This window comes from Microtus ochrogaster, chromosome 22, assembly GCF_000317375.1.
Source record: "Microtus ochrogaster isolate Prairie Vole_2 chromosome 22, MicOch1.0, whole genome shotgun sequence".
Classification (NCBI taxonomy): domain Eukaryota; kingdom Metazoa; phylum Chordata; class Mammalia; order Rodentia; family Cricetidae; genus Microtus; species Microtus ochrogaster.
In genome coordinates, this window is record NC_022023.1 from 28,023,077 (window position 1) to 28,050,479 (window position 27,403).

General features: G+C 43.8%; 2 protein-coding genes across 2 annotated transcripts in view; both read left to right on the plus strand.

Annotated features, from left to right (window-relative positions):
• The window catches only part of Fam189a1 (family with sequence similarity 189 member A1), a 401,267-nt gene that overhangs the window by 273,695 nt on the left and 100,169 nt on the right, over positions 1–27,403 (plus strand). Inside the window, exon 3 of the mRNA XM_026784306.1 lies at positions 19,514–19,624. Coding sequence (XP_026640107.1) covers positions 19,514–19,624 — 111 coding nt within the window. The remainder of the gene's footprint in view (positions 1–19,513; positions 19,625–27,403) is intronic.
• Positions 8,506–9,985, plus strand: Nsmce3 (NSE3 homolog, SMC5-SMC6 complex component). Its single transcript, XM_005357800.3, has one exon. The coding sequence runs from the start codon at positions 8,608–8,610 to the stop codon at positions 9,499–9,501; it is 894 nt and encodes a 297-aa protein (XP_005357857.1). The 5' UTR covers positions 8,506–8,607; the 3' UTR covers positions 9,502–9,985.

Consider the following 27,403-nt stretch of genomic DNA (forward strand, 5'->3'; position numbering starts at 1 on the left):
AGAGAGAGAGAGAGAGAGAGAGAGAGAGAGAGAGAGAGAGAGAGAGAGAGGAGCTGGGGGAGGAGGGGAGATTGAAAGGCACCTGAGGCACCTGCTGCAAGGTCAGAGGTACCATCTTAGGTCCCTGAATCAGGCACACGCAAAATTCCCAGGTTGCTTTGAAGCACATTTCCCAATATAGGATGATTCTTTTGAAAATTTTATTTGTTATTGTATTTTTTTAAGGTATGAGTGTTCTGTCTGCCAACAGAGGGCATCATTATATCCCATTAGAGATGGTTGTGAGCCACCATGTGAGTACTAGGAATTGGACGTAGGTCCTCTGCAAGAGCAGCCAGTGCTCTTAACTGCTGAGCCATCTCGCCAGCCCGATAGGTTGATTCCAATGGGGGGGGGGGATTTTTCCCCCAGGTATCAGGTGGTTTCTTAGCAGTGGCTAAACCCCACCTGGGAAGCACTGGCCCACACTGTGTCCATAACTCAGTCTGCCACCTACCCTTCATGTTTCCCTTTCTCTAGAATCTGTGCTAAGGCTGGACTAGTGGATGGGAACCACAAAGCCTGCTGGTGTGCATGGCTTTTAAACCAGGGGGCATTCAGAGCTCCCATTTCCAGTTCCTCAAGGACTGTCACCGTTCTTATTGAAGTCTGCTTCCTGGGTAGTTCTAAGGGGAAATATCTCTTTGTTCTAGAAGTCACAGTGTTAGCACTCAAATGAAGATAGAACCAAGATAGGAAACTCATTATAGCTCACCCGACACCTTCAGTGAATTCCCCAAGGAACAGGGAATTAGGTGGGCTGGAGAGATGTCTCGGTGGTTAAGACATCTTCTGTTCTTGCGGAAGATTCAGGTTCAGTTTCTAAAACCAAATTACAATTGCCTGTAACTCCAGTCCATAGGCACTTGCATAGATGTGATACACATAAACTCTCATGGGTGCACAGGCGCTGGCACACACACACACACACACACACACACACACACAGCTAATAGTTAAGTGTTAACTTGAATGGCTTTTAATTTCTTCCACTACACATCTATGGGTTTTCATTTTGAATTCTTTCATAGAGTAATGTGCTTTAAAACTGAGGCGTATTACCTGCCCAGACCCTCCTTTCTATGGGGAAAGGCTAATACCTAACCAGTTTGAGATTTTCTGCCTGAACCCACAGGAAGTTGGTGGCAAAAACTCAAACAAAATCACTTTTCTTAAACAGTGCAGCATATTTTAAAGATGCCTATTTTAGAGTTAATCTAAAATGTAAATAGGCATGCTTGTTGATTGTGATTGAAATCATTATTCCCACAGGAGACTGTCCTTCATTGAATTTTGATTGATTTTTATCATGTAAATTTTTTTCATCGTTGTTAATGCAGAAAGTCTGGGCACATGACCTGATCTACTTGGTGGTTCTCAATGCTGGTTTGTTATCCTGTTTCATCTCACTAGGCTTATTAGAGACTTTTGGTTTAGCCTTAACTTGTTGTTTTTTAAAATAAGGCCGATTGAGTTACCGTTAATACACCATAAACTATACCTGCCGGAAGTACTATTTTGGAGTTCGTTTAGCATATTTACAGCTATTGCTCCATGTTCTAAATTTCTGGAATTTCCATCACACCACAAGACATACCCTTGATGAGGTACATTCTATGTCACTGGCCTTACAGCCTGCACCTCCGGGCCCAGTCTTTTCGGTCTTCTCGCTTATCAGCTCTGCTTTGGGTCTTGTATCTAAAAGGTTGCTTCTCATGTCAAGGTCACACAAACTTACTTCTTTCAGTCTATAGTTCTATAGTGCCAGCTCTAATTGGCGTGGGGCTGACTGACCCACTTTGCCCTGTTTTGTGAGTAGCATAAGGTCAAGGTCAAAATTCTCTTTGCTATGCACTGTCCAGTATGGCTAGTATCATTTGTTGTTAATCTATTGGATTTTTTTTTTAGCTCCTTCTGAACATTGATTACAAAGGTGAGAGTTTATCCCTGGACCCTCAACTCTGTTCCCTGGCTCTATCTGTTCATTGATTGGCTATAGCTACTGTAACGCAACACTGCAGGCTGTTGGTTTACACTAGAAATATATTTCTCATATATCTGGAGGCCACAAATCAAAGATGAAGGTTTGCTCTCTCTTGATCTTTACACTGCTTAGCATGTGAAATGTCCACTCCTCACTCTGATGTCTTACGGCTTTTTCTTTTTCTTTTTTTTTTAAATATTTATTTATTTATTATGTATACAATGTTCTGTCTGTGTGTATGCCTGCTGGCCAGAAGAGGGCACCAAACCTCATTACAGATGGTTGTGAGCCACCATGTGGTTGCTGGGAATTGAACTCAGGACCTTTGGAAGAGCAGGCACTGCTCTTAACCTCTGAGCCAGCTCTCCAGTCCACGGCTTTTTCTTTTGGGCATGTTCTGATCTCTCTCCTTTGGTAAGGGCACCCGTCCTACCTGTTGAGGACTCACCCTAAGTGCCCCATTTTAGCTTAGTACATTTAAGTTAAATAGACCTCCAAATATCGTTATAGTCTAGGGCACCAAGAATAGAACTTAAACGTACAAATTTATACTAGAGCACAGATAAGCCCTTAACAGATCTGTGCTAGCTGGTTTCACAACCAGCACCCAAGTTCTCGGGGGTGAGGCTTTGCTTGTTTCTGCCTCTGCAGGCCTTCGAGAACCCATGAGCCCTGATTATTTCACTCTAGTTCCAAAAGACTCCATTCAGCTTGCTAGTCAAAAGGAGAGGGCCAGAAAGGATGTGGAACCAGAGACATGGGCTGTGGAAAATTTCCATGTTGCAGGATTCCTGTTCCATCTACTTCTGTTTGTAGCCGCCTCCTTGGGGACCAATAGCCATGTATACACAGGATCCTCCTGTATGCCTTGGATAGTTTTTATTATTTTTATTTTTTTATGGATGTTTATTCATACTTGTGACATTTTATCTATTTCTTTCTGCTGACTTTTATTTTTCCACCTCAATGTATACGGTTTTCATAAAAACTCTCTGCACTGTTAGCCTTGACAGTTCTCTTTGGTGCCCCTGCCTTGTGAGTACAGTTCTACTGCAGGCCAAAATGTGCTTTAAAACAATGAGGCCCTGTTTCTTGCATGCTGGGGCCTGTGGAGAAATGCTTTGGGTCAAAACACGAATAATCTGGAGTAGCAGGTAGGTTAAAGTGGAGCCCTGTATCACACGATAAAACATTTCAGTCAACTGTGGGCCTCAGATGCCATGGTGGTCCTATAAGATTACACCACCTATATCTACCCAATGACAAATCACCTGCCAAGATTCTGTCATTAAGTGACTTTTGACGGTATCCTCCAAGCTGTCTGAAGCTCCAGGGGGAAGTGGCTAGAAAGCACATACAAGTGTGGCCCTTCATTGCCTGCCTCCCACATCTGTATTCCTAACAATAAAATATAAGCAAATTCCCCAGCCACAGAATTCTGTGTGAGATTGTATTCAGTATCTTCCCATGGTATTAAGAGGTCTTCAGGGGAGATGTCCACCTTCTCTACCCCCATTCCTGTCCCTGTGCACCAGGGTCTCCTGCCCCCTTCATTCTTTTTCCCCTGGACATTTGGTGTACCTGCAGACTTAGCTAAAACTTATTCAGTTTCAGGGGCCAGAGAACAGCTCAAAGCAGATTAGGTGAAAGATGCCCAGGTTCCAGTTATCTGCAGGAGTCTCACCTTAAACTCAGGACACGGAGATTCAGATGGCAGGATTTAAACTATTTCTCCACCTTTTCGATATCTTCTGAGTTGGCATCACCATGAGGGAGAGGTTGGTTGTTCTTTTTTTATTATTTTATTTTATTTTTGGACAAACTACAGCGAGGTATATGTTGCCCTTCAGCTTGGTAGCACAGGGAAGAGGACCCATCTGAGTGCCCCTTGAAAGATGCTGGTTGAATGCCATAATCACCATGTTTGACCCCAATCACGTGTGCCAACGATGCAAGAAAGAGTAGTATAAAGGTCTCCTAGAGGTGGAAGCGGCAATTTCCAAAGGGGGAAAAATTTCAGTGGGAGGAAGAAACCAAGCAAACAAATCAAGTCTTATTCCTGTTTGAGATCGTAACTCAGTACATCTTAATGCTTTTAATCAAGGCCCTTGGTAACTGTGAGTTTCTATTTCTTGAAAAGAGAGTTCAAACAGAGGCTCTGTGCCAAGTGGCTGTGGTAGTAGGAAGGCGCTATCTCCCCAGCCAAGGAAAGCTCTGCTAGGCTTGATCAACTTTTACGAGGACCAAAATGTTCTATGCGGTTGGCCATGGGGGAATCAGCCTGAAGGATCTTGTTAGGGATGAGTAGACACAGTGAACCAAGGTGAAGAACTGTACTGAAACTTTTAAGGTGTCTTGATTGCCGTGGTTGTTATCTAACACCAAGGGCAGCTCCTTCACACACCTGCTGCATGCTGTCCCATCCCCCGCCCTCCACATCGAAAAGGCAGGGAAGCCATTCCTGCATGCTCACTGCATGCTTACATCATTCCCTGTCTTCCCCGGAGGTCCTCGCCTGCTTTTAGCACCGTGTTGCTGTCAGGGGATTTCAAATCTTTTTTTGCTTCTATGAGAAATATCAGTGAATGGAGAGGAGCCTCTAGTAGATAATGAAGATGATGAGAGCTTGTTGGCGGGCGTTCGCTGCCAAGGAGATGGAAGAAAGCATTTAATTACTTAGAGATGGTTTAAAGCGTGCTGTGTAGCCTGGCTTGGTGCTTTTGAAATCTCAGCTAGTGTGGGGTTTGCCTCCAAGAATTTTTATTTTGCCCCCTGTGTTTGGGGGGTCTGATGATAAATGCAAAAAGGTCACTAATGCAAGGCATCTGAAAAGTTCTTTTCCCGTTTTAATCGTTTGTCTTGGTGACTTCGAGGCTTCCACAGAGAGCTGCACTTACCACTTGTCAATCACATTGAATTTGCTAAAAAATTTGAGCCACATAATGGGCAGAGCATTATGTCACTGGAGAGTGGGGCTTCACCCGGGAGATAATTTTCATTTATCTTCCAAACAAGCAAACAAAACTCAGCCTTTCTATTTCTCAAAGTGTACCGCCTTAAAGACACAGCGACATGTTCCTGGTTTTTCTATGTGCACATGCTCCTCTGAGATGAACACCTTTCTAGCTCAGGTTCGCAGAATATGTCACCTCAAATCCACCACTTTGGCATGAGGGTTACTTTGAGCTAAAACACTTGGAAAACAGCAGATACGAGAAGAGCAGACTCAGCTTCTCTCCTCCTTAAAACAGGAGATTAAAAATGTCCAAGGGCAGGGTGCCTATGCACAGAGAGAAAAGAAACATTACTGGGTCATGGCCAAGAAATCTCTGGACAGCCTTTGCTAACTACATTCCTTTAGCCTGCCTACAAAATTGAGTTACATTTCCACAATTATTGCTCTTTGTTCAAATACAAAAACATCCAGGTCTCACCACTTCTTTGAAACTTTGTTTCACTAAAAAAGCAATGGTGTCTCATAACACTTTGATTAAAGGTGTGTGTGCTTTCCTCTAATTAATGGGTCTTAAGGTCTGTGGGTATAGCTCAGTGGTAGGACATTTGCCTAATGTATGTGAGGCCCCAGATTTGACCCCCAGGATTACAAAAATCAAATTAAATTAAAATCCTATCTCATGAATTTAATTCTGTGGTCCGACAAGGATCCTAAGAGAGTAAGATTTCTCATCTTTTACACATGCACAACTTTGTAGCATCCTCAAAATTATCATTCGCATAACCCCTCTGGAAGGAAATGAACGGTAAGTAAACACCCTGCTAGACCCTGTGCTAGGGACTTAGCAAACACAGCTCAGCTAATTCCTTGAATCCAGGATTAATGGTATCATATTGTTGGTCTGGAAGGTGAGATTTGGAGTGTCAGTAGCTTTTTCAAGTGTGTAGTCTGAATTCCCTGATGCCAAAGCTTTTTTTCTCCAATGTCACCATGTCTACACTTTGCACATTCGCTTCTCTGTGAGTGAAAGTAATCAAATGCATCACAGGGTTGTTGTGGGACTAAAGAAGCAGTATTTGCACTTACCTTTGTTTGTTTGTTTGTTTGTTTCTTGGTTTTTCGAGATAGGGTTTCTCTGTAGCTTTGGAGCCTGTCCTGGAACTAGCTCTTGTCAACCAGGCTGGACTCGAACTCACAAAGACCCGCCTCCCTCTGTTGGGATTAAAGGCTGTGTGCCACCATCTCCCAGCTCCAGTTACCTTTGTAAAGGCATTAGCTGCTGGCATTTGCCATTATCGGTATCATTACTGTCATAGTTCTGCCCAAGCCTCCACGGCCTCCATGGCCTATTTGAGATGGACTTTCTCATTGCAAATTCTAATCTCCACTTTAGTAACCTTGTTCCATGTCCATGTTTTCTCACTGCCTTTCTGGACAGTATGAAGAAAGGTGTTTTAAGACTGAAAACTGGGGTCTTTCTTCATGTGTTTTGAATCATGATCATCTGTTGTCTGTGTGGGAGTGCTGTTAAAAGATGCTGAAGTTTCTAGTCCTGGGTGCTAGCCCGACTGCTGAAACTCCGCGGTGCTTTGGGAAGAAATTAACACGGAAAATACCCGCAAGCAGCTTGATTGCTGACAACAGCTCCCATCCTATTTCCCACTTCTCCCTTATCTCTTGGCTGCTGGAATTATTTGGCTTAAGGCACAACAGATCCTGCTGGAAGGACCTTTTGCAGAATTTTAGATTGCAGGAGGCTACTATGAACTTAAATACAGATTTCAATTTGCAGGGGAACTGGAGCAGATGAACGACTCACTGTAAATAAAAGAGGATGTCACGGTGTGATGCTTTATTTAGTTGATCTTAATCCATTTTTGTGTAGCTGTAAAATAATACTGTAGAGTGAATAATTTGGAAACAGCAGGGTTGTATGTCAGTCATGGCTTTGGAGGGTGGGAGGTCAAGGGCAGGTAGCCACATCTGTTGAAAGTCACTATATCATGAGATGGCGAGAGACTACAATGGCAAAATAGACTCACTCTTGGCCCATTACAGAGAATATGGCATTCATTCACCCAATAAGCAACTGTGCTGTTACATTGGGGATTGCATTTCCAACATGTGAGCTTCGGAGGACACATTCTGACCATGGCAGCCTCTGAAACTGACACCCATGCCTGATAATGTCTTGTTGGATCCTGTGTGGAACAGAAAGTTCCTTGCTCACAGCTCACTAGGTTTCCGAATACTTGCATCACAATATGGAATGGAATTTTATATTTGCCTTGCAGGTCCCATTATCATTCTGCATTTTCATATTGAATTATAAACAAAGATTTTATGCTGCTTACATTTAATGAAATTTTAATAAGACCATGTTTTGATGTTATTATTCAGATAATGTGATCCAAATTGGTTTCCTCTGAATATATTTGCATTAAAGAGGAAATCAATTTGAGTTCGTTCTTTGAACAGATTTACCTATTTTCTTTGTAGCTTTAAAAAAGACAGGAAAGCTCAGTTTCCTTGTCAGTAAATGGAGAAGAAACACATTTGCTAAGATCTGTAGCAGCAATGGCAACAGACTGCTGATGGTTTGAGTTAATGAAATGGCTCATTTTGTCTATTAGAGTTGCGCAATTTAAACCATCTACAAACCGCACACATTGCAAATTGTAAGGGATGCTAGCTCTTCTCTCTTATTGCGACTTTAAAGCTTATGTATTAAGAAAGAAAATCAAGAGATCCACATTATCGCTACTCCCAATCACTGGTAACATAAATTAAATGATATCCTCTGGAGAGAGCAAGTGTCTCTCAGGGTAGCATTCCTCTAACATCACGTTTCTGCTAAAATTATGGATAGATGTCCAAGGCAGTTTTCTCAAACACGTCTTCCAGAAGGTCAGCTCACATACCAAGATAAAACACATTTTTGGCAATTCTTCGATGTATTTTCTCATACTCATATGGGTGAAGTTTAATGAAGAGAATTGGGTCTGGAAATAGTGGGAGAAATGTTACTTTAGAGAATTATTTCCCTACAGACCTACTCCAAGGGATTGCACAGAAAGTAACAGGCCTGGGGGTAGGACTGTGCTTAGGAAAGGCACGCAAACGGAGTCCTCTGGGTCTTTCATGTCCTCATTTGGTACACAAATGAACGGTTTTATTCTGTTTCCCAGGTCTTTCTCTAAACTTCATTTAACCCCTCCCCACAGTACCCCAAACATTTATCCTTTGTGCTCCATATACAAATTTCTAATTTAAAAACTATGAAGCGCGCCAAAACCGGTGTGCCCTAGAATCCAGCCCGTACATTTGCCGAGGAGTTTGGTTCTTGTTTTCTATTTATATGATTTCATAAACACCATTCGATACTCATTAAAACCGGGGATGGAGAGCCAAGGCCAAGACCTTCCGCATGCGCGGTAGTCGTCCGGATGCCCCGCCCCCCTCAGGCCGACTCCCGGTCGCACCGCTCCGCCTCCGGCACGCAGCGCGCAGACGACCTGACGTCACGCGTGCGCCGCTCTTCCGCCCTGAACCTTAACGGGCGCGCTGCGCACAGGCTTCTGGCCGTTACTGCGAGGTGGACGCCGTCAGCTCTCCCCGGTCCGGTGACATGTTGCAGAAGCCCAGGGGCCGCGGCCGGCCCAGCACGCAGACCGATAGGGAGCGGGAGTCGGAAGACGCTGGCGAGGAGGCTCCCAGCACATCCCGCGGTACGGGCGGCTCGTCCCAGGGCTCCTGCTCCTCCCTGCAGCGCACCCAGAAGCAGCTGGATCTGAAGGTGGCTGACCTGGTGCAGTTTCTGCTGATCAAGGACCAGAAGAAGATCCCTATCAAGCGCGCCGACATCTTGAAGCACGTGATGGGTGACTACCGGGACGTGTACCCCCACATGCTGAATCTGGCCGCCGAGCGCCTCCAATACGTGTTCGGGTACAAGCTGGTGGAGCTGGAGCCCAAGAGCCACACCTACATCCTCATCAACATGCTGGAGCCGGTGGAGGAGGACGCCGAAGTGAGGGGCGACCAGGGCACACCCACCACGGGCCTGCTCATGATAGTCTTGGGGCTCATCTTCATGAAAGGTAACACCATCACCGAGACCGAGGTCTGGGACTTTCTGCGGCGGCTCGGGGTGTACCCCACTAAGAAGCATTTAATTTTTGGTGACCCAAAAAAACTCATTACTGAAGACTTCGTGCGGCAGCGTTACCTGGAGTACCGGAGGATCCCCCATACCGATCCTGTGGACTATGAGCTTCAGTGGGGCCCGCGAACCAACCTGGAAACCAGCAAGATGAAAGTTCTTAAGTTCGTGGCCAAAGTCCATAATCAGGACCCCAAAGACTGGCCCACACAATACTGCGAGGCCTTGGCGGATGAGGAGAATAGGGCCAGACCTGCAGCTAGTGCTCCCACCACTCCCCTTGAACTCTTGAGGTGCAGTCTGAGGAACTCCCGAAACCCAGGAGAAAAGAACAGGGCAAGGGGGTTGGAGGAAGCTTGATTCTGCAGAGTGTAAATATCATGTAGCCTTAGGATGTTGTGCAGGGTTTTGATGTTTTATTATGGTTTGGGGCTTTAATCTTTCATTGCCGAAGAGATGGGAAAAATCTTTATTGTCTGTTGTTTAAAGCGTTTCTGGGAAATTTTATGACGTCAAACATATAAGTTGAACACTTAGGTAAATTGCTTCGATGCTTTCCTAGAAGATAAGGCAGTAAAGTAGCTATTATCTCTTATTATTCTCGTTCATGGGTGGGAGGGAGAAAGAGTCTTTTTGAAATCGCAAATAGAAATACAGTTGGTTTTGCCTCATGTCTACAAAACTTTAAAAATACATATTTTGTATGGATATGAGCACTGTCTTTGGTTCCAAACAACCTATCTGATGTGTTCTCTGATATTTTTATATTCATAATTATTACTGTTACCCAATGGATGCCATTTAAGGTTTTTTTTCTGTTTATAATAAATACTGTGCTTTTGAGTCAGTTCATCATCATTTTTGTTGTTTCTCTGTTAGAAATTGTGACTCTTAAGGAAGTGTCTGATTCTGAACGTTGTTGACTACGATTCTAAGGCCAACGGTTGTAGAAGTGCATGAGTGTATATTGGAGCAAGTTGTAGGTCTCAGGTTTATAAAACATTGTCACAGTGACTAACCAGGCCTGTTGGGAATCACACTGCCAGTATGCAAATCCCAGTCCCACCCCAAGGATTTAGCTTGTGTATCTATGAAATGGGCCAAATCCCATATCGAGAATGCCATTGTCGTGAATAGATATGGAAGTTAGTGTAAACCTCAGCAAAGGGCCTGTGTGAACTGAGTCACTTTATACCCTATTTTTACTCTTGATTTTGAGCTTCTTTTTGTTCTTCAGGTCATGCTGGGTCACTCCTAGAAGAACGGTCACAAGTTCTGGGGCTCGGAAGTTCTTCCCATTTTCTTTAGCATATTTGAATCGTTCTTTTAAGAGCTCAGTGTGATGTCTGGTGAGGGCAGCCCAGACAGGCCAGTGTGAACAGGACAACCACAAGATCCCCTGGGCTTTGCGAGTTGTGGCACAGCACAGTGACAGGATGGAATTGGAGGTCATCTGACCTACTCAGTTTGAATTAAAGGTCAGGCTGGTTCCTTGGGGTGAGTTTTGAAGTCTCATCTCAACTGGAGAAAACAATTCTATGTTGCTATAGATGAGCCAGAAGAGACAGGCCCCTTGGAGTTTTTAATAGATTTCAGCCAAACACTAGACACGTGCAGTGAGCACAGGTGTTCTGAGGAGAGTTGTTCTAGGTTCATCGAAGGAGGCAGATACTTCCCAAGGGCACAGGGGAGGGCAGGTGACTTTCATCACCCTTGAACTGGAGGTTAATTTGTGGTACTTACGAGGTGTGGAGGAGTGAGAAGGGCTCCCGAGAGTTGATTTGTGTTGGTAATAGTGTCCTAGTTGGCTTTCTACTGCTGTGGTGGATACTGTGACCTCGGCAGCTTGGGGAGGAACGTTTATTCCATAGCTGTAGTCCATCACTGAGGGGAATCTGCAGGGACCCGGAGGCCAGAAATGCTCACTGGCTTGCTCAGCCTGCTTATACAGCTCAGAACCACCTGCCTGTGGATAGCATTGCCCACAGAGAGCTGGGCCTTCCCCAGTCAATCAGAAATCAAGAAAATGCCCCACAGGCCAATCTGATGGCAGCATTTTCTCCACTGAGGGTCCCTCTTCCCAGATGGCCCTGGCTTATGTCAAATTGACAAAAGCAGTGTGAGCAGATTAGAGATTTTAAAACAGGGTTTAGGTTTTCTTTAAGTCCCTCTTTTCTTGGTAAGCATTTTATATCAGCGTATGAATTACCTCTGCCTACTGGCCCCCTGACCTTTCTGAGTCAGCTTTTAGGTGTGTTGTGCGTATGCTGTCATCTGTACCCATAGTCTCTGGTAAAAACTGTCATAAAATAATGGTATCCCAGTTTTCTGAGATCTTCACAGTTGACTCTGATTGGTTTACTCCAGATGCGGTGCTACGTGAGAGGGTAGATAAGCTCTTACATCTTTTCTTTCTTACCAGATTCCTGGGGTGCATAGCAAGCCATTATATGTTTTTATAACTTTACTTGTTGTGCGTGCATTTTCATGAGAATACATGGTTTCTTTTTGTGGACTTTCACAGCTTATGTAAGTGTCCTGTGTCCTTAATCACGGCTGTTTTCAACCAACTGTTTTTGGAGTTTATCAGGGTAGATGCATGATCTGATTCATTCGTGTTTGTTTCCTTTCATGATGGGAGAGTAACACCCCCTAACTGCTGGACAGGCTCCTCCCAGCATTCTACTTTGGCCGGCATAGGTGTGCTACCTCAGGAATCCAAGCCAGAAGCCAACAATTACCAGTGATATTTACCAAATGGCTCTCGGGTGCATATCAAGCATCTAGACAGTTTTTATTTTGTCTTTGCCAGTCATCCCACAGTCTGAAGCCCTTGTGAGCACTCGGCCTTCACAGCCCTGTAGTGGGTCTGTCATTTATATCTCACTGTGACGCTAGCTTCTGCCCCCCTGTTACTCTCCAATCTGAGCATCAGATTGTAAACATCAAGTGTTCTTTCTGTGCATGATTTTCAGGAGATTTTTGTAGCCTTAGCATATCAGTTCACTGCTGAATCCAGTTGCCAATACCATCCGGGCTTTTGTTTTTCCATACATATCTGGCTTTCATGTGTCTTAATTGTTAGCATTGTAATCCCTGTATTTTGTACTATGCTTTGTAAAGTTCTCGTTAATCTTAATTATGAAGGTATTTTTTTTTATTTTTGAGAATTTGATATGTGAGTCTATATTGACATCATTTCTACCCCTCCCCATGCCCACTCTAATTCCTCCTGTCCCCACCCCCCCACACACACTGTTTATGTAAGTGCAGCCTGCTGAGAACATTGGACTGACCAATCGGATTAGATAATCAATTTGGGACTTCATCCCTGAAGGAAATTAATTCTCCCTCTCTTCGTCATCATTTAATATCCTGCAGTTCTTCATCTAGGAGTGAGGCCTGTGAGTTTCCCCCATCTGCATTGGTGTGCCAACTGGTATTGTCATGTTGGGGACTTGTTTAGGCAGTCATGTTGTTAAGATTTCATGGGTGCAGCCTCCCCGTCATCCATAGAGGAACCATCTCACGGCAGACATCCCGGTCCCCTGGCTTTTGCACTCTTTCTGCCCTCTCTCCTGTGCTGTCCCCTGAGGCCTGGGTGTAGTGGCTGTGTTGTAGATGTGTGGATAGAGGTTGAGCACCCAGTGTTGAGCTATTCTCTGCGTTCTGATCCACTGTAGATTCCTGTGGTCTCCACCTGGTGCCGAAAGAAACGGCGTTGATGAGGGCTGAGGGCTGCGCTTATCTGTGTGCTGAGGGTAAGGGTTTAGAATGCAGTCAGGAACTATGATGATTTAAGAAAGGAGCAGGAGTAATTCTTGCCTGGGGTTTTCATCTTCACCAGCCAGAAGTTGTTGGCTGGCTTTATAGTATCAAGTATGGCTTCGCTCTTATCCTACTGGGTTCAATTATCTTATTAAGTTCAATTAGACAACTCTTAGTTATCCCCAAGATAGTGACTGCCACGATTGCACCCTTGGGGATATCTTGCTATGCTGGGAATTAATCTGGTTCATAGGTTTTACAGTTGGATGGGCTATTTACTGCTTTTCTCCCTTGGCTGTTCTCCTTTCGGTCCTGTGGACACTAGTCTTCATAGTCTTTAGGGAGAAGGCTTCTAGGTCAAATCTAGTTCAAGCAGCCAAGGGCAATGGCAGTAGCATAAATATGGAGTCTCTCTGACTCCCTTGACCAGCAAACCCCTCAAGGGAAGGTTCGGCACAGATGGGGGGGGGGCAGTTAGTCAGTCTATGGCACTTAGAGAAAGCCTTATCACTCCAGGTGACATAACTTCATTCAACACACATGCACATGGGTGTACGCAGGCACACACACATGCATAAATCCAATGGCAACAGCCTGTTCAGGCTGGCCTCGCACTCAGTTCTGTTTCCTGAGCACCCAATGTTCTGAGATTACCAGTATGTGGCCTATGAGGCAGGGAGGATCCAAGTATGTCTTTAAAACCTTTTATTTGGGAAATTCTATACATGTTAAAGTAGAAAAGCAATGTAATCACCTGGCTTCTCCAGTAATTTTGTTCCAACTGTGTCTCTATCCTCGTCTCTATATACCATCTGTACATTTTTACTTATTTTTCTTGTTTTCAAAGACAGGGTTTCTCCATGTAGCTTGATCTGTCCTGGAACTCACTCTGTAGACCAGGCTGGCCTCAAGCTCACAGAGCTCCACCTTCCTCTGCTTCTCTGACTGCTGGGATTAAGGCAAACACCACCACTGTCCAGCTACTTGTACATATTTTAGATGTGTCTCTGAAGATAAGAATTCTCACAGCGGGACAAATGACCCCTGTGTTTGCTGGATGCTGGGATGTCTTTCTGGCATTTATGTCGCTTATCTGACTTTCTTGCTATTCTAAAGCAGATTCCCCCTAGGCCATGGCAGAGACCATTGTCATTTGTCTTCTGTTGATTTCTTGCTTTGCTCCACTTTGACCAGAGTGTGGACTTCATACTGCAATCTTTCAATATTTTTCAAGGATTTTCTATCTCCTTAGGTACTTTTGTATCTGTAGTTTTCTTTGCCAGGTTTAGTTTTATGATGGCAGCCTTGCATGACAAGAAGTGCTCCAGAGTCTCCTCCAAGTTTGGAAAAACTGGGATTGTTACTAACTCTTAAAGTGCTCAGGAGAATTCACTGGGAACCGAGATGGGGTTGCACTTTTTACTCTCTGCTAGGATTTTGGTTTCTGATTAATCGCTTGTGAATGTATCACAAGCATCTCCTTGTGAATGCATCTCCTGCCCATCCTAAGGTTTACTTTTATGTGGTTTGTGTGTGTGTGTGTGTGTGTGTGTGTGAGAGAGAGAGAGAGAGAGAGAATGTGGTATGTATTTATGTGGTGTCTGTGTGGTGGGTGTTTGAGTGTGTGTGTTTATGTGGTGTGATAATAGTTGCCTGTTTCCATGAACTGTCTTTATTGGAACATTATGCACTTTTTATGTCCAAAGAACAGTCTTACTCAATTTTACTTCTTTAGTAAAGAGTTGCACCTTGCTACTTCCAGGCTTTTCTCCCCATCTTTGGCCTGTGCTATCTTGGTTATAGTGAGTTCAGTTGTGGTTCCCTGTGTCTCTGGAGACTCTGAGGTAATCACAACATACTACTATATGTCTTCATCAGATACCAGGACATTTTAGCCATGAGTCCGTCCTTCAGGTTTGCTCTGACCTTCTCTGCTTCCCCTAAAACTGTGATCAGTTGGGTGCCCCCGCTGTTAGTTGGTAGTTTCTGTAAGTTGCTTAGCTTCTCTTTACCCATCTCTCTTCTCTTCCTCCTCAGCAGGTTGGTCTCTGCTTTCCTGCTTTGCACTCCCTGCTTCTTACAACAGCTGAAGTCTGCAGCCAGAGTCCTTGCGTCTGCATTCAGCCATATCACTTTCTACCTGCAGTTTCTGTCTCTTTCCCTTCTGTATCCCCTGTGTTGACATTCGGTTCTCCTTATCTGTCATTTTCCTGATTTCCTTTAGTTCTGTGCCCAAGGTTTCCTGCAGCAATTTCAGAATAGTGAAGACTGTTCATTAAGAGTATTTCAACTAAATTGCCCTGTCTGAGCTGTCTCAAGAGGTTTTCTGTGGCTTCTTTTCCTGTGACTATCCATACCTTGCTACTTCTTCCTGTGCTTTGGAAATTTTTGTTGACAGTTGAGACGCTTGAATCAACATTCAGTGCCAGTTCACTGGCTAACTCTATCCAGATAGAAAGTCTGGGGCGGGGGTGAGGGGAGTCCTTTCTGTGCTGGGCTTGGGCAGTGTTTGAATCCTTAGGGTTTTGAGGACATCACTACAGCAACAGCAAGTGGCGCCCTCTAGTGTTAACATCTTGTGCAGGCCTCAGGTAGTGGGGCTTTTTCTCTACAAGTGTTAGTTAGCACTTTGGTAGCTGCAGGTATATGGATCTCTCTGCCCTTGCTAGCAACCATTGGCACAACTTCTGGACAGGCCACAAGTAGTAGAATTTCTCAGCTCTTGATAGACTTATTGGAAGTCTTCACAGCTCTCTGGGACTCTTCTGACATCAGGGCCTGTATTTCATCTTCTCCCTTTCCAGCCTTCTGTCCTTTGGCCTCAGCTTCCAACCCTTTCACCCCTCTGTCCCTGCTACGATTGCTCTCTGTTTACTGCATCTTGTCGCTGTGCCTGCCAGCAGAGCTGCTGCCACTCAGGAGAGGTTTGCAACTGCTCTTAGCTGCTGCCACTGTCCTGCAGCTCTGCATCTTCTGCAGCTGTCAGTGCAGCCAGGCACTCTTATGCTTCTGCAGCGGGGCCTGCTAATCGCTCTGCCCCGCCTCTTCTTTGGCTGTGAAGTAGGTAGCTAGCCTGCCACTTCTGGGATATGATATGCAACCTGCTCAGCTCCGCCCCTTCTCCAGAAACCAAACAACTAGCCACTGGCTAAACCTGGTGCCCACTATGACTGCTGGTGCTGTCCATTGCCTCTGCCCTCACCACCACTGTTTCTGTTGTTGCTTTCTTCACTGTTTCTTCCCCTGTGTTCCTGGCTCAGCACACTCCACTTAAAGTAGGCCAAAAGAGAAGTCTTTACTGGGCCTAATATTAGAAGAGCAGCAGGAAGATGTCCCCAGCTACTCACCAATCAGCAAAATAACCTGACAGGACAGTCAGAGGGAAGACCTGTGTACTAATCATAGCAAACTTGTCACAGGAATAAGGTTTGGTGTTTCCACCAATCCACAGTGTTGTCTCTTTTGTACCAGTCACAATAATCCTATTGGACCACCAGGAGAAGTGTTCCTCCTCTGGCCTGGGGAAAATAAGCTATCTAGAGTTCACCAAGACTTATGATAGCAGAAAGTTGAGCGTCGTTTATTTGAAACACTCCTGACTGGGCTGTATCTTCAGGAGATAGATAGAGAAGGCAGCTATGGTCTCTGTAGTTTCTTCAGAGTGTCCCTGGAGTGTTCAAAATGGTCAATGTGGGAAGTGATGGCTCTTCAAGCTGATGAGGGAGAGGGACTTAATCGGGGGAGGGGGAGGGAAATGGGAGGCGGTGGCGGGGAGGAGGCAGAAATCCTCAATAAATAAATAAATTAAAAAAAAATGGTCAATGTGAGCATAAGGGTGGGGTGGCTGACTGTTTGACTGACAGCCCTTTTGTTAGGGAAGCCAGAGAGGCAGGGGAGAGTCTTAGCACCTACAAAGTAGTGTCAAATTGACCAGTCTACACTTCCTTTATTATTTATAGGAAATGAACATCAGAACGAGCACTTACAATATAAACCTAACTGATGATTGACACTAAGAGTTATCTTAACAGTGTTTACTACCTGCCCAGTGTCCCAGGGATGTAGCTATCCCCTCGTCTCTGTCAATTACTATGGAAATCAGAATTGCATTCTTACAAACAATAGCTGAACAGTGAGAAACTACACAGAAGAGAACATATGGGGTTTACAAGGCCATACTTTTTTTTTTTTTTCTGGTTTTTCAATTCAAGACAGGGTTTCTCTGTAGCTTTGGTGCCTGTCCCGGAACTAGCTCTTGTAGACCAGGCTGGAGAGATGGCTCAGCCGTTAAAGGCTAGGCTCACAACGAAAAACAAGGCCATACTTTTAACTGTTCCTGGTAGAATGCATCCTAAAGTGACAAAGAGATCTTCATTTTAAATCATCTCCATGGTGTGTTTCTGTGTTTGGAAGGGCATTGCTATTCTGAGGCTGTTTATGGTGCTGTGCAGTTAATCACAATTATGTTGAATACATTCTGCCATGGTTGGAAGAAGTTGCAGACCAAGAATGGATGGGTTAAGTTAAAACCGCATATCTTCCATTGTGATTCAGAAATGTCAGTATAAACTCATGGCGAGTCTGCCAACTGGAAAGTTGAAAATAATGATCACCTAAAGAGAGAAGAACAACTTGAGCACAAAAGTCGTGACCTCTAAATCTTGTTTCCATTGAAAGGCACACACTGTTCCATATCTGAGGCAGGAAGTGTGTAAGATGGTCCTGGAACCCCCAAGAACCAAGGAGCAAGAAAGACGTTGAAGCTCATAAACTTCCAAGTAAACCCGAAGGGTCCAGGGGTCAACTTGAGTGTGTAGTGATGAAACGTGTTGGTTGAGCTTGGATCCATAGTCCCTAATGATACACTACACCACACACACACACACACACAAACAAACACACACACACACTGAGTTTAGATCCTCGGTTCCTAATGATACACCACACACACAAACACACACACACACGCACGCACCCAGAATTTAGATCCTCGGTTCCTAATGATATACTACATACACACACACACACACACACACGCTGAGTTTAGATCCTCGGTTCCTAATGCTACACCACACACACACACACACACACACACACACACACACACACCAAATCAAACCAACTCATTAGTTATCATTGCAGAACACTCAAGAACCAACTTTAAACATCACGATAAACATGGGCCAAAGATGATTAAAAACTTATTATTTCAAGAGGGCATTGGGACATTTTTCAGACATTTCTAGTAGAAACTCAAACACTGCAGACCTGTGGGCTGTCAGTAATCCTGAACTATAATTAGAAGTAGATGGGAAAGTTCCTGGTAGCCACGGGTGACAGTTAGTTCCATTTCGTCAGACAGAATTCCGTTACATTTGCATCGCCAAGAGTCAGTTGCACTAATGTCCTTTTCTGTACCTCGGAATGGTTTAAACCGGCATAATGACGATGAAGGGCAAAGTAGCCCGGAAGGGCGCACTAGGAACCGTTGGGAACTAGTATTTCTCACCTGCCTCAAAGTCTTTACAAGTTTTTCTGGTACATTCTCTCTGCTTTGGATCATATTAGCTTAGATTACTCTTGAAGAGGTGGCCTGGCTATCCACTCTGTAGCGCTAATGAATTCGTTTCCTCGGTAAGTTTGAACGTGGAGACTCGTGGATTTAGAATTGTCCCAGCATTTGGGAGGCAGGGGGAGGAGGACTGTGAGTTTGAGGCTGGAATGGGATGTGTAGTGTGACCCTATCTGGAGGGGAGAAGAGGGGAGAGGAGGGAAGGGAGGAGGGGGGAGAGGAGGGAAAGAGAGAGAAGGAGAGAGGGAAGGAGGGAAGAGGAGTGGAGAGGAAAGGAAGGAAGGAAGGGAAAAGAAGGGAAGATTTCATAGCTGTCATACCTTATGAACCTTGACTATATCCTGGGTACCTGATTCAAAGTTTGGAAAATAGACAAGTGAGGCGAGATGAACATTCTAGAATTTGATACTATTGAATGTTCAGTTTTAATAATCATGACAACAGTACTTCAGTAATATTTTTAAAAATGGCTCACAATTCTTTAGAACTACACCCTGAAACATTTAAGGCGTGGCTGTATGAATCCCATTTGTGGCAGAATATCCCATGGAGAGCAGTGAAGAACAGCTGGCCTGAGCTGGTTGATTATTGAAGATGGGTGATGAGTACCCAGGGCCTCTTTATCCGCTTCTCTTTTGCACGTGTACAAAATTTTCTACTCCAAAAACTAAACAAAATCAATTTAACATCCTTCTAATCAATATACTCCTTTCCTCGATTTCGTTTAATAAGTTCTGGCATGTCCCTATTGAGCGTCTGGAATGCATAGTATTTTCGGGTTTAGGTTCTAAAATTTACATCGTAAGTTCCAAATAAATGCGTGGTAACTTGCTACGGCTTTTCAGAGTTTTCACTTTTGCTATTTAGGGTAACGCGAAGCTGCCATCTTGAGAAACAATCCCATTCTCCTTTAAAACATATAAATATTGTTCGTGTAATTACTTCGTCAAGCCAAAGTGTTTGGAAAACCAAGTCATTTTCCCTCCAAGCCTCGCCGAGCGGGTAATCAATTTGTGTTTGGTTTGCTTCCAGATCACCTTCTTCATGCTGCTCTCTGCGGTGTGTGTGATGCTCAACCTCGCTGGCTCCATCCTCTCCTGCCAGAATGCCCAGCTCGTCAGCTCCCTAGAAGGCTGCCAGCTGGTGAGTAGCGCAAGGCAAACTTTCTGCAAAGGTCAGAGGCACGGATGTTACAGGAAGACATTTAAGGGATAATTGTACTGTGTTCTTCAAGTCTCAAAGATGTGTTAATTCATTAGCTTTTTAGTTGCTTGATGAATTTCAGTCACATTGATTCACTTCTATGGATTCTCTTCCTTAAAACATACTCTTGTAAATTATCCCCCTCCACACACACTTTTTTGAGGCAGGATCTCACCAAGGTAGCTATGGCTGGCCTGGAATTCATTATATAGACTGGGATAGCCTCAAAGTTTTGAAAATGTTCCCACATCTGCCTCCCAAGTGATGGGATTACAGACACACCCTTATTACAGTTAGTTTTGGCTCTCTCTCTTTCTCTCTCTTCCTCTCTCTCTTGTGTGTGTATGAGTGTATATTGTGTGCCTCTGTGTGTGTAAGAGTATGTCTGTTGACTATGCCTGTGCATATGTGTGTGCGTGCATGCGTGTACATGTGTGTATGAATATGCATCTTAGTTAGAATTGCTATTGTGTGATGAAACACCCATGACTAAAAGAAATTCAGGGAAGACCGAGTTTATTTGGCAGATATATCCTGAATCTCAGTCCACTGAGAGAAGCCAAAGCAGGAACTCAAACAAATCAAGAACCCAGAAGTAGGAGCTGATGCAGAGGTCATGGAGGGGTACTGCTTACAGGCTTGTTCCTCATGGCTTGCTTATCCTGTCTTCTTACAGACCGAGGACCACCAGCCCAGGGGTGGCACCACCCACACAATACTCTGGTCCCTCCAACATCAATCACTAATTAAGAAAATGCCCTACGGGCTTACCTATAGCCCAATTTTATGGAAGCAATTTCTTAATCGAGGTTTCCTTCTCTCAGATAACTGAGATAATTCTAGCTTGTGTCAATCTGACATTAAAAAAAAAAAATAGCCAGCACAGTGTGTTTGCTTGTGTGTGTTTGGGCTCACGGAGGATAACTGGCACAGCTTCGTTGCTAAAGAACTTGCTGAGATACAGAAACTAACTGTTGGAGCGTACTCTGAACTGTGTTCTAGGAATCATGGGCTGGATTTTCTCTGCTGTGATATTCACAGCACCATCCTCTGCAGGTGCTGTGTCCCCATGGTTACAAAGAACCCATATAGCCTGGGCTCCACCTTTATTGACAGTGGGGACTTGCCATCCTGCTTCCATAGCTTGGCATCACCTTGTTCTAAGTACTTCATCCAGCAGACATGGTGTAAGCTAGCCATTTACAGGGGCTTAGGCAATTTTATTTGGGATTCTTATTTTCCTAGGCAAAGCACTGTGGGGGCCTAAGTGCCTGGGGCACGGAGAAGTGGCAGTGCCTGGCAGCCCAGCTAAAAGTGAAGGCTTACACACAGTCTCTGGGGTTGAAGTGCTGTCCCTCCCAAGCCTTGATGTTAATCTCAGACTGCCCCTGTTTCAGAACATCAAGCACTGGGAGGAAGAAGAGGAGAGTTGGGTCCCTCTGATGAATGAGAGGAGCATCACGTGCACACAGAGGGCCGCACTGATGCCCCCTCTAGCAGGTATCTCTGGCTAGATGATGCTGCAGAAGCACCGCCATCTGTTTCACTTAGAGGGGATCCAAAGTGTCCCTCTGCCCAGGCACACAGAAGCCAGTCATCTGGCTTAGGGGCTACGTGCATAATAGCGAGAGCTCTGTCACTGGAGTCATGGTCTTCTGTTAATATGATCTGACTTTGCACTGTGCCTATCTCTCCCCCACTTAACTTCCCTTTCCTATTATATGTGGTGTTCCCACCCCCCATTCTTCATAGGGTATTAAACGACATAGAAATCTATATATGAGAAAAGTAGACCCATTTTTCTCCTGTTGAGATAGAAAACAACAAAACTCATTTACAATTTTATCAATCATTTACAGTTTCTTCTCAGACTTTCCCATACACACCACAAGTACATATTACAGCTATATCTATATGTAGTGTAATTGCATATGCTCTAATACCCACGCGGCTTTGTGATTTGCTTTGTAACTAGTCACGCTTATTATTTCTACAACTAACTGAATTCAGTAAGATTCCAGAGGTAATTCACCAGCACGAAGTCAGGAGCTGTGACGATCAGTATTGTCAATGTCACAAGGCTTAGAATCTTCTTTAAGACAAATTTACGTTTTTTTATCCATGAGGGGATTTTCTGGATTAGGCTCGTTGAGAAGGGAAGTCCAGTCCTAGATGTGAGTGAACCATTCCATGGGTTAGGGTTGCAGGTTGTATTTTAAAAAGGGGACTGACCTGAGCATCAGAATTTACCTCTCTCTGCTTTCTGGTTGCTAAGTAACGAGCAGTCTCTGACTTCTACCATCATGCTTCTCCCACCATAATGGATTGCAGCCTCAGACTGTGAGTCAAAATGAGCCATCCTTCCTCGTCTTTGGTGCACCAATGAGGAAAATGGTGTATGTATGGTGTATGGCCAACATGCATCCAGTATCTACCCTCCCAGAACACTTACATGTATGAACAGTTGGACACATTGATCTACTTCGGGGCTTTTTATTCTGTCCCAATTTTGTGTCTGGCCATTTGCTAGTTTCTTATTCTCTTATTTTTAGAGATAGGGTCTCATTTTATAGAGACCTGGCTGGCCTGAGACTCACTAAGTAGACCAGGCTGGCCTCAAACCCACAGAGATCCATCTGCCTCCACCTCCCAGGTGCTGAGACTTAATGTATGTATCACATGCTCAGAAAATTACCTTCTTGGTTTTTATAACTGGCTATAAAAACTTATCACAAACAGCTAGTCTGCTTCTTAACAGCGTTAGTGTCTGTTCTTAAATGTTTAGTCTCCAAAATGAACTCTGAAATTTGGGGGAGTCTAGAATCAAAAGAAAGGATTTGAGATTTTAATTGGGATAGATAACATTTATGCATAGCCTTGAGAACTGATATTAGATAGTTTCTTGTCTTCCCACTCAAGGACACAGAGTATGTTTTGTGTTATCTGAATTTTCTCCACTAGTTAATTGTGGGGTTTAGCTCTCTTTAGAATAGCTGGCCCATTGCCATATGGACACACAGTATCTGTGTCTCTTTTCTATGCATGATTTAAAATCATCTAGTTTTCTCTGCATAAAAAGATCTGTAAGTGAAAGTAATTTCCTTACTCTAAACACCTCGGACACACTCTGTCTTCCAGAAGTAGCATAATAGTTTCTTCCTACCTTTCTAGCCATTATTTCATTATTGTCATGCGTGGATTTTATGTGTGTGTTATTATTACATGTGTGGCAGTTTACACACAGGCACAGACAACCATGTACTTGCTGACATTTCCCCATGAATTCTTGGAAAGATTTATTTTGCTGGTAAGCAGAGACCAGTGAAGAATTTCTCTGGACGGGTATGTGGTGTTTTGGTCACTATCACTTCATAAAGGAGTTTAGTCTTCTGGTCAAATGAAAATGTCAGAGAATGTGACCTTTTGCGCATAAATGCAAAGCAGGGATGCTTGACACAAGGGAGCTGGCCTAGGTCCTGCAGGCATGGCTGTGCACAAGACAGGAACCTGCAAACAGGCACGGAGAAGATAAGTCTCAGGTAATGCATGTTCATGCACTCCAGTTTGATAAAGTGAGCTGAGTTTGCAGGGATACCTATAATCCTATCGCTTTGAGGCTTAGATGGAAGAATCACAAGTTGCCTTGGGCTGCCTCCTAAGATTTCACTTCAGAAAACTAAGAGTAGTGCTTTTGTTAATAACCTTAAATCCCTGGGTTGAATCTCACAATAGACAAGACAGACAGACAGGCAGACACACACACACACACACACACACACACACACACGCAAAATAAATAGCAAAATTTATGAACTTATTTCTAATTGGTCTTTAAAAACAAGGTAACACTTTTGCCAACAATCTGCAACTGTGCCTAGTTACCCAGCCCTGATCAAATACTTGTGTGTGTTATTAGAAATGTTATTTGTCAATCTTATTTTATAATTTTCATTTCCTTAATGAAAAGTAAGGTTTACATTTTTGTCATTTAAATTTTATGTTAATTGTCAATGTATTGTGTTACTTATTTTCTGTTATGTTGTCATTTTTATGATTAATAAATACTTACTATGTCAAGAAGCCTAGACTTTATTATATATTATTGTTCCTTTTTTCCTTGAGGTTTGTTATTTATATGTTAACAATTGCCATGGTGTTATTTTTGGAGGGAAATTTTATATTATATCCAATTCTTGTCCATCTGCATCCCCTGCTGACTTCCAGATCACGTGGTTTGCCTAGAAAAACCTTCCAACTTTAAGTTTATGAACAATTTTCTCACTTCTTTAAATTTTAGAGATTTTTCTTAAATATTGGTAAATTTTGTGGGTCTTGGGTTTATTTTTAAATATTTATTAACTTTATGCGTATGCATATGTGCCTGAGGGTATATATGTGAATCATGTGAACGCAAGAGCTCTTAGAGCCCAGAAGAAGACATCAGATCCCCTGGAACCGGCATTACAGACAGTTGTGAGTTGCTGGGTAGGTGCTGGGACCTCAACCAAGTCCCTCTGCAAGAGCAGCAAGTGCTCTTAACCACAGAGCCACCTGTCTATCCCCTGGGTTTATCTTTTTTTAAATGAACATTAGCACACCTTTAGTAGTGACCTTAAAGAACGCACAGATGGGCAGCACCTGGAGACGTCGTGGTGGGTGGCACTCTGGGGACAGCTAGGGCACAATTGCCAGCATAGAGTACAGAAACACTTTCCCCTAAGGTCTCTTTCCTAAGAACCCTCATAGCAGTTAAAAAACCATTTATAGATTTAAAACAAACATGCTGTTTCAATTAAAATCATGGTAAGAGACAAAGAAACATTGCTTTTCCGTCTGTCCCCAAATGCCTCCCCATGTTGCTTAACTCCAGACTTGGTGTGCATCAGAGTATGACAGCGTGAGCTTTGTTTAAATGAAGCGTTGTTGATAATGACCAAATCCTCCCAGTCTGCTTGGAGTTTCTGTCACACCTTTTCTGTGTTTTCAAATGAGAAGTCTAACTGAGAATGCTTTTTCAATGAAATTTGATACATAGGAAGATGATTATCCTGTCTTAAATGAAAAGACACCAGTTCTCATTTTTCCTTTTTAAATGTGAAGTAAAATACAAGTCAAGTCTCATATAGAAGATGCAAGCAACACATGCATTGGATGAAAACTGCCAGTCCCCCCATCTTTCTGCCTCCCACTCCAACCACACAGGCACCTGCTTAATGATATAGACACCTCTTTCATATTCATAGATATTTGTGTGCATATATGTGGACACACATGTGTCCAAATACAACACTTGATGTTCAGATGAGGAAGCCCGTGTTGTGGATATCTGTGGGGGATGCTTTTCCCATGCAAGGCTCTGCTTGAGCCTTACCACGTGTGTCTTGGAGACACAGGGTGCTCTGCCCTGCTCTGCGCCACTGTTATTCCACCTTATGAACAAGCACTCCTGTCTGCAGGTCTGAGAAATCTGAATGCAGTCAGGTAATAAATATTTTAATAAATCAAAAAAATCACTGTAGAGTGCAGTGAATTAATCCATTTGTCCTTGGAATTGCCACAGAAACTAGAAATGCAGGCGAAGGGTGAGGCATCTGTCTGGCTCATTTCGTGAAGCCCCAATCTTGAAATGTGCTGTTTAATGTTTCCATGCCAACCTAGCACTGTTTGACACATGGTAACAACGATGACCATCATGGCTGCTGTCTGGATTCAGTGCTTGCCATGTGCAAGGAACAGCTCCCAGTCCTAATGCCATGACCCTTCGATACAGTTCATGTTGTGGTGACCCCGGACTATAACTGCGTTGTTATTTCATAACTGTAATTTTGCTACTGTTATGAAGTGTGGTGTAACTGATATGCAGGATGCCTGATATGTGACCCCTGTGAAAGGGTCATTTGACAGGTTGAGAACCATGGCCTCGGCCCCTTGTATGGATTCTCTTAATTACCTCTGGCCACTCTGAACACAAGACACTGCTGTCCCCTTCTTATAGGCAGGAAAACAAGAGTCCTTGCGAGTTAAGTGTGTAGTTCCAAAGTCATGCAGCTATGCATGCAGTATGGGCATCAGATTCCAGTTCTTAACCATTAACAAATCACTATATTTGGCCTTTCGAATGATGCTGGCAATTGAAGGATAGGGAAAGGATGTGAAGTGCCAGACAGTAGAAGGATTTCTAAGACAAGAACTGCTTCTTGGCTATAATTGGGTAGAGTAGATTGTAGAATTAATTAACTTAATTTGTTCGTTATCTTTCTAATGGAGGGAGTTAGAACCCAGGACGTCACAAATGTGACACAACATCTCTGAGTGCGTAGACACCATCTCTCTATGGAACATAGTTTTCAGGAGCCTAAGCTAAAATGGATGTCACAGCAAAGAGGTGTGGAGCCAACCATACGCAGCTTTGTAAGAAGCATGAGCACGTCCTTTGTAGTCACATCAAGCCTATAAGAGGGTAAAGGACCCCCCCCCACACACACACACAGTAAATAAGAGTATCACATAAGCCTATAAGAGGGTAAAGGGCAACCCCCTCGGAGTAAACAATAGCATGGCTTCCATTGTTTTCCCACAGCTATACCAGTGGTTTGGGTTCTTTTAAATTAGCCTGATCACACTGCAGGGATAGTGTGATCTGTCCTTGTTAGCTGTGAAGCCGGGGTGTCCCTATCCTTCCTGTGACCATGGTATACACACTAATTGGATGCCTCTCCAGTCCCTGGCCAGGCTTTCAGGTATGCACCTGTGTCCCCCAGAACAAAAGAAGTGGCCCAGGAGTCCTGACGTGTGTGCAGCCATTTGGATGCGGAAGCAGCAGCTGCCTCCTTCCTTCTGCCCGATGAGCTGAACCTCAGACTTTCTCTCTCTGTGCCTCCCACGTATGGTGCCTGATTTCTCTGTTCAGAGTGCAGCCCGTTTTCTGGGAGTAATTGGTAAAGGACTCTTTTTTCCACCCAGGGAAGCAGGTGGCAACAGAAAATCAAGCATTGTATAACACCATGAGAAGCCTTGGTGTACGTGGCTATTATAATTTCTATACCACCACCCTCCATTTTTTGAGATCTCATTATATCCTAGGCTGACTTTGAACTCACAGTGTAGCCAGAGGACCATAAGCATCTGCTTCTACCTCCCTGAGTGTTGGGATTACAGGCACATTCCATCCTGCTTTATATTTTATTTTTAATATAATTTGATTTGTTCTAGTAAATATTATCACATGCATAAAACAAAGAAAATGTCGGTACTTAGTCAGCTTTTCCCCCCACATTGTATTAGACATTTTATAGTATAAAACGTCAATACCCTTTTTAGGAATAGTTTTTGTAGTGTATTGAACCACAGAGAGTAACACACATCTGTCTCTAAATACTGTGATTCTTTAAAGAATATAAATTTCTTTTTGAAAAGACAATATTAGGACAGGAAAGTCAGTCTAATGGGATTACCTTATGATTGAAGATCTTTAGAATTTTCAAAAATTAAACTGAAGTTAGAATATTTGGTTAGTGGTACACAGGCAATTTCACCCAGTTTGATACTTGAAACCAGACTCCTGATAACTATAAAAGTTATCAGCTGGGCGGTGGTGGCGCATGCCTTTAATCCCAGCACTTGGGGAGGCAGAAACAGGTGGATCTCTGTGAGTTTGAGGCCAACTTGGTCGACAAGAGCTAGTTCCAGGACAGGTTCCAAAGCTACAGAGAAACCCTG

What these genes read in the sequence shown, in the direction of transcription:
- Nsmce3 (XM_005357800.3), top strand. Translation starts at nt 8,608, where the DNA reads ATGTTGCAGAAGCCCAGGGGCCGCGGCCGGCCCAGCACGCAGACCGAT.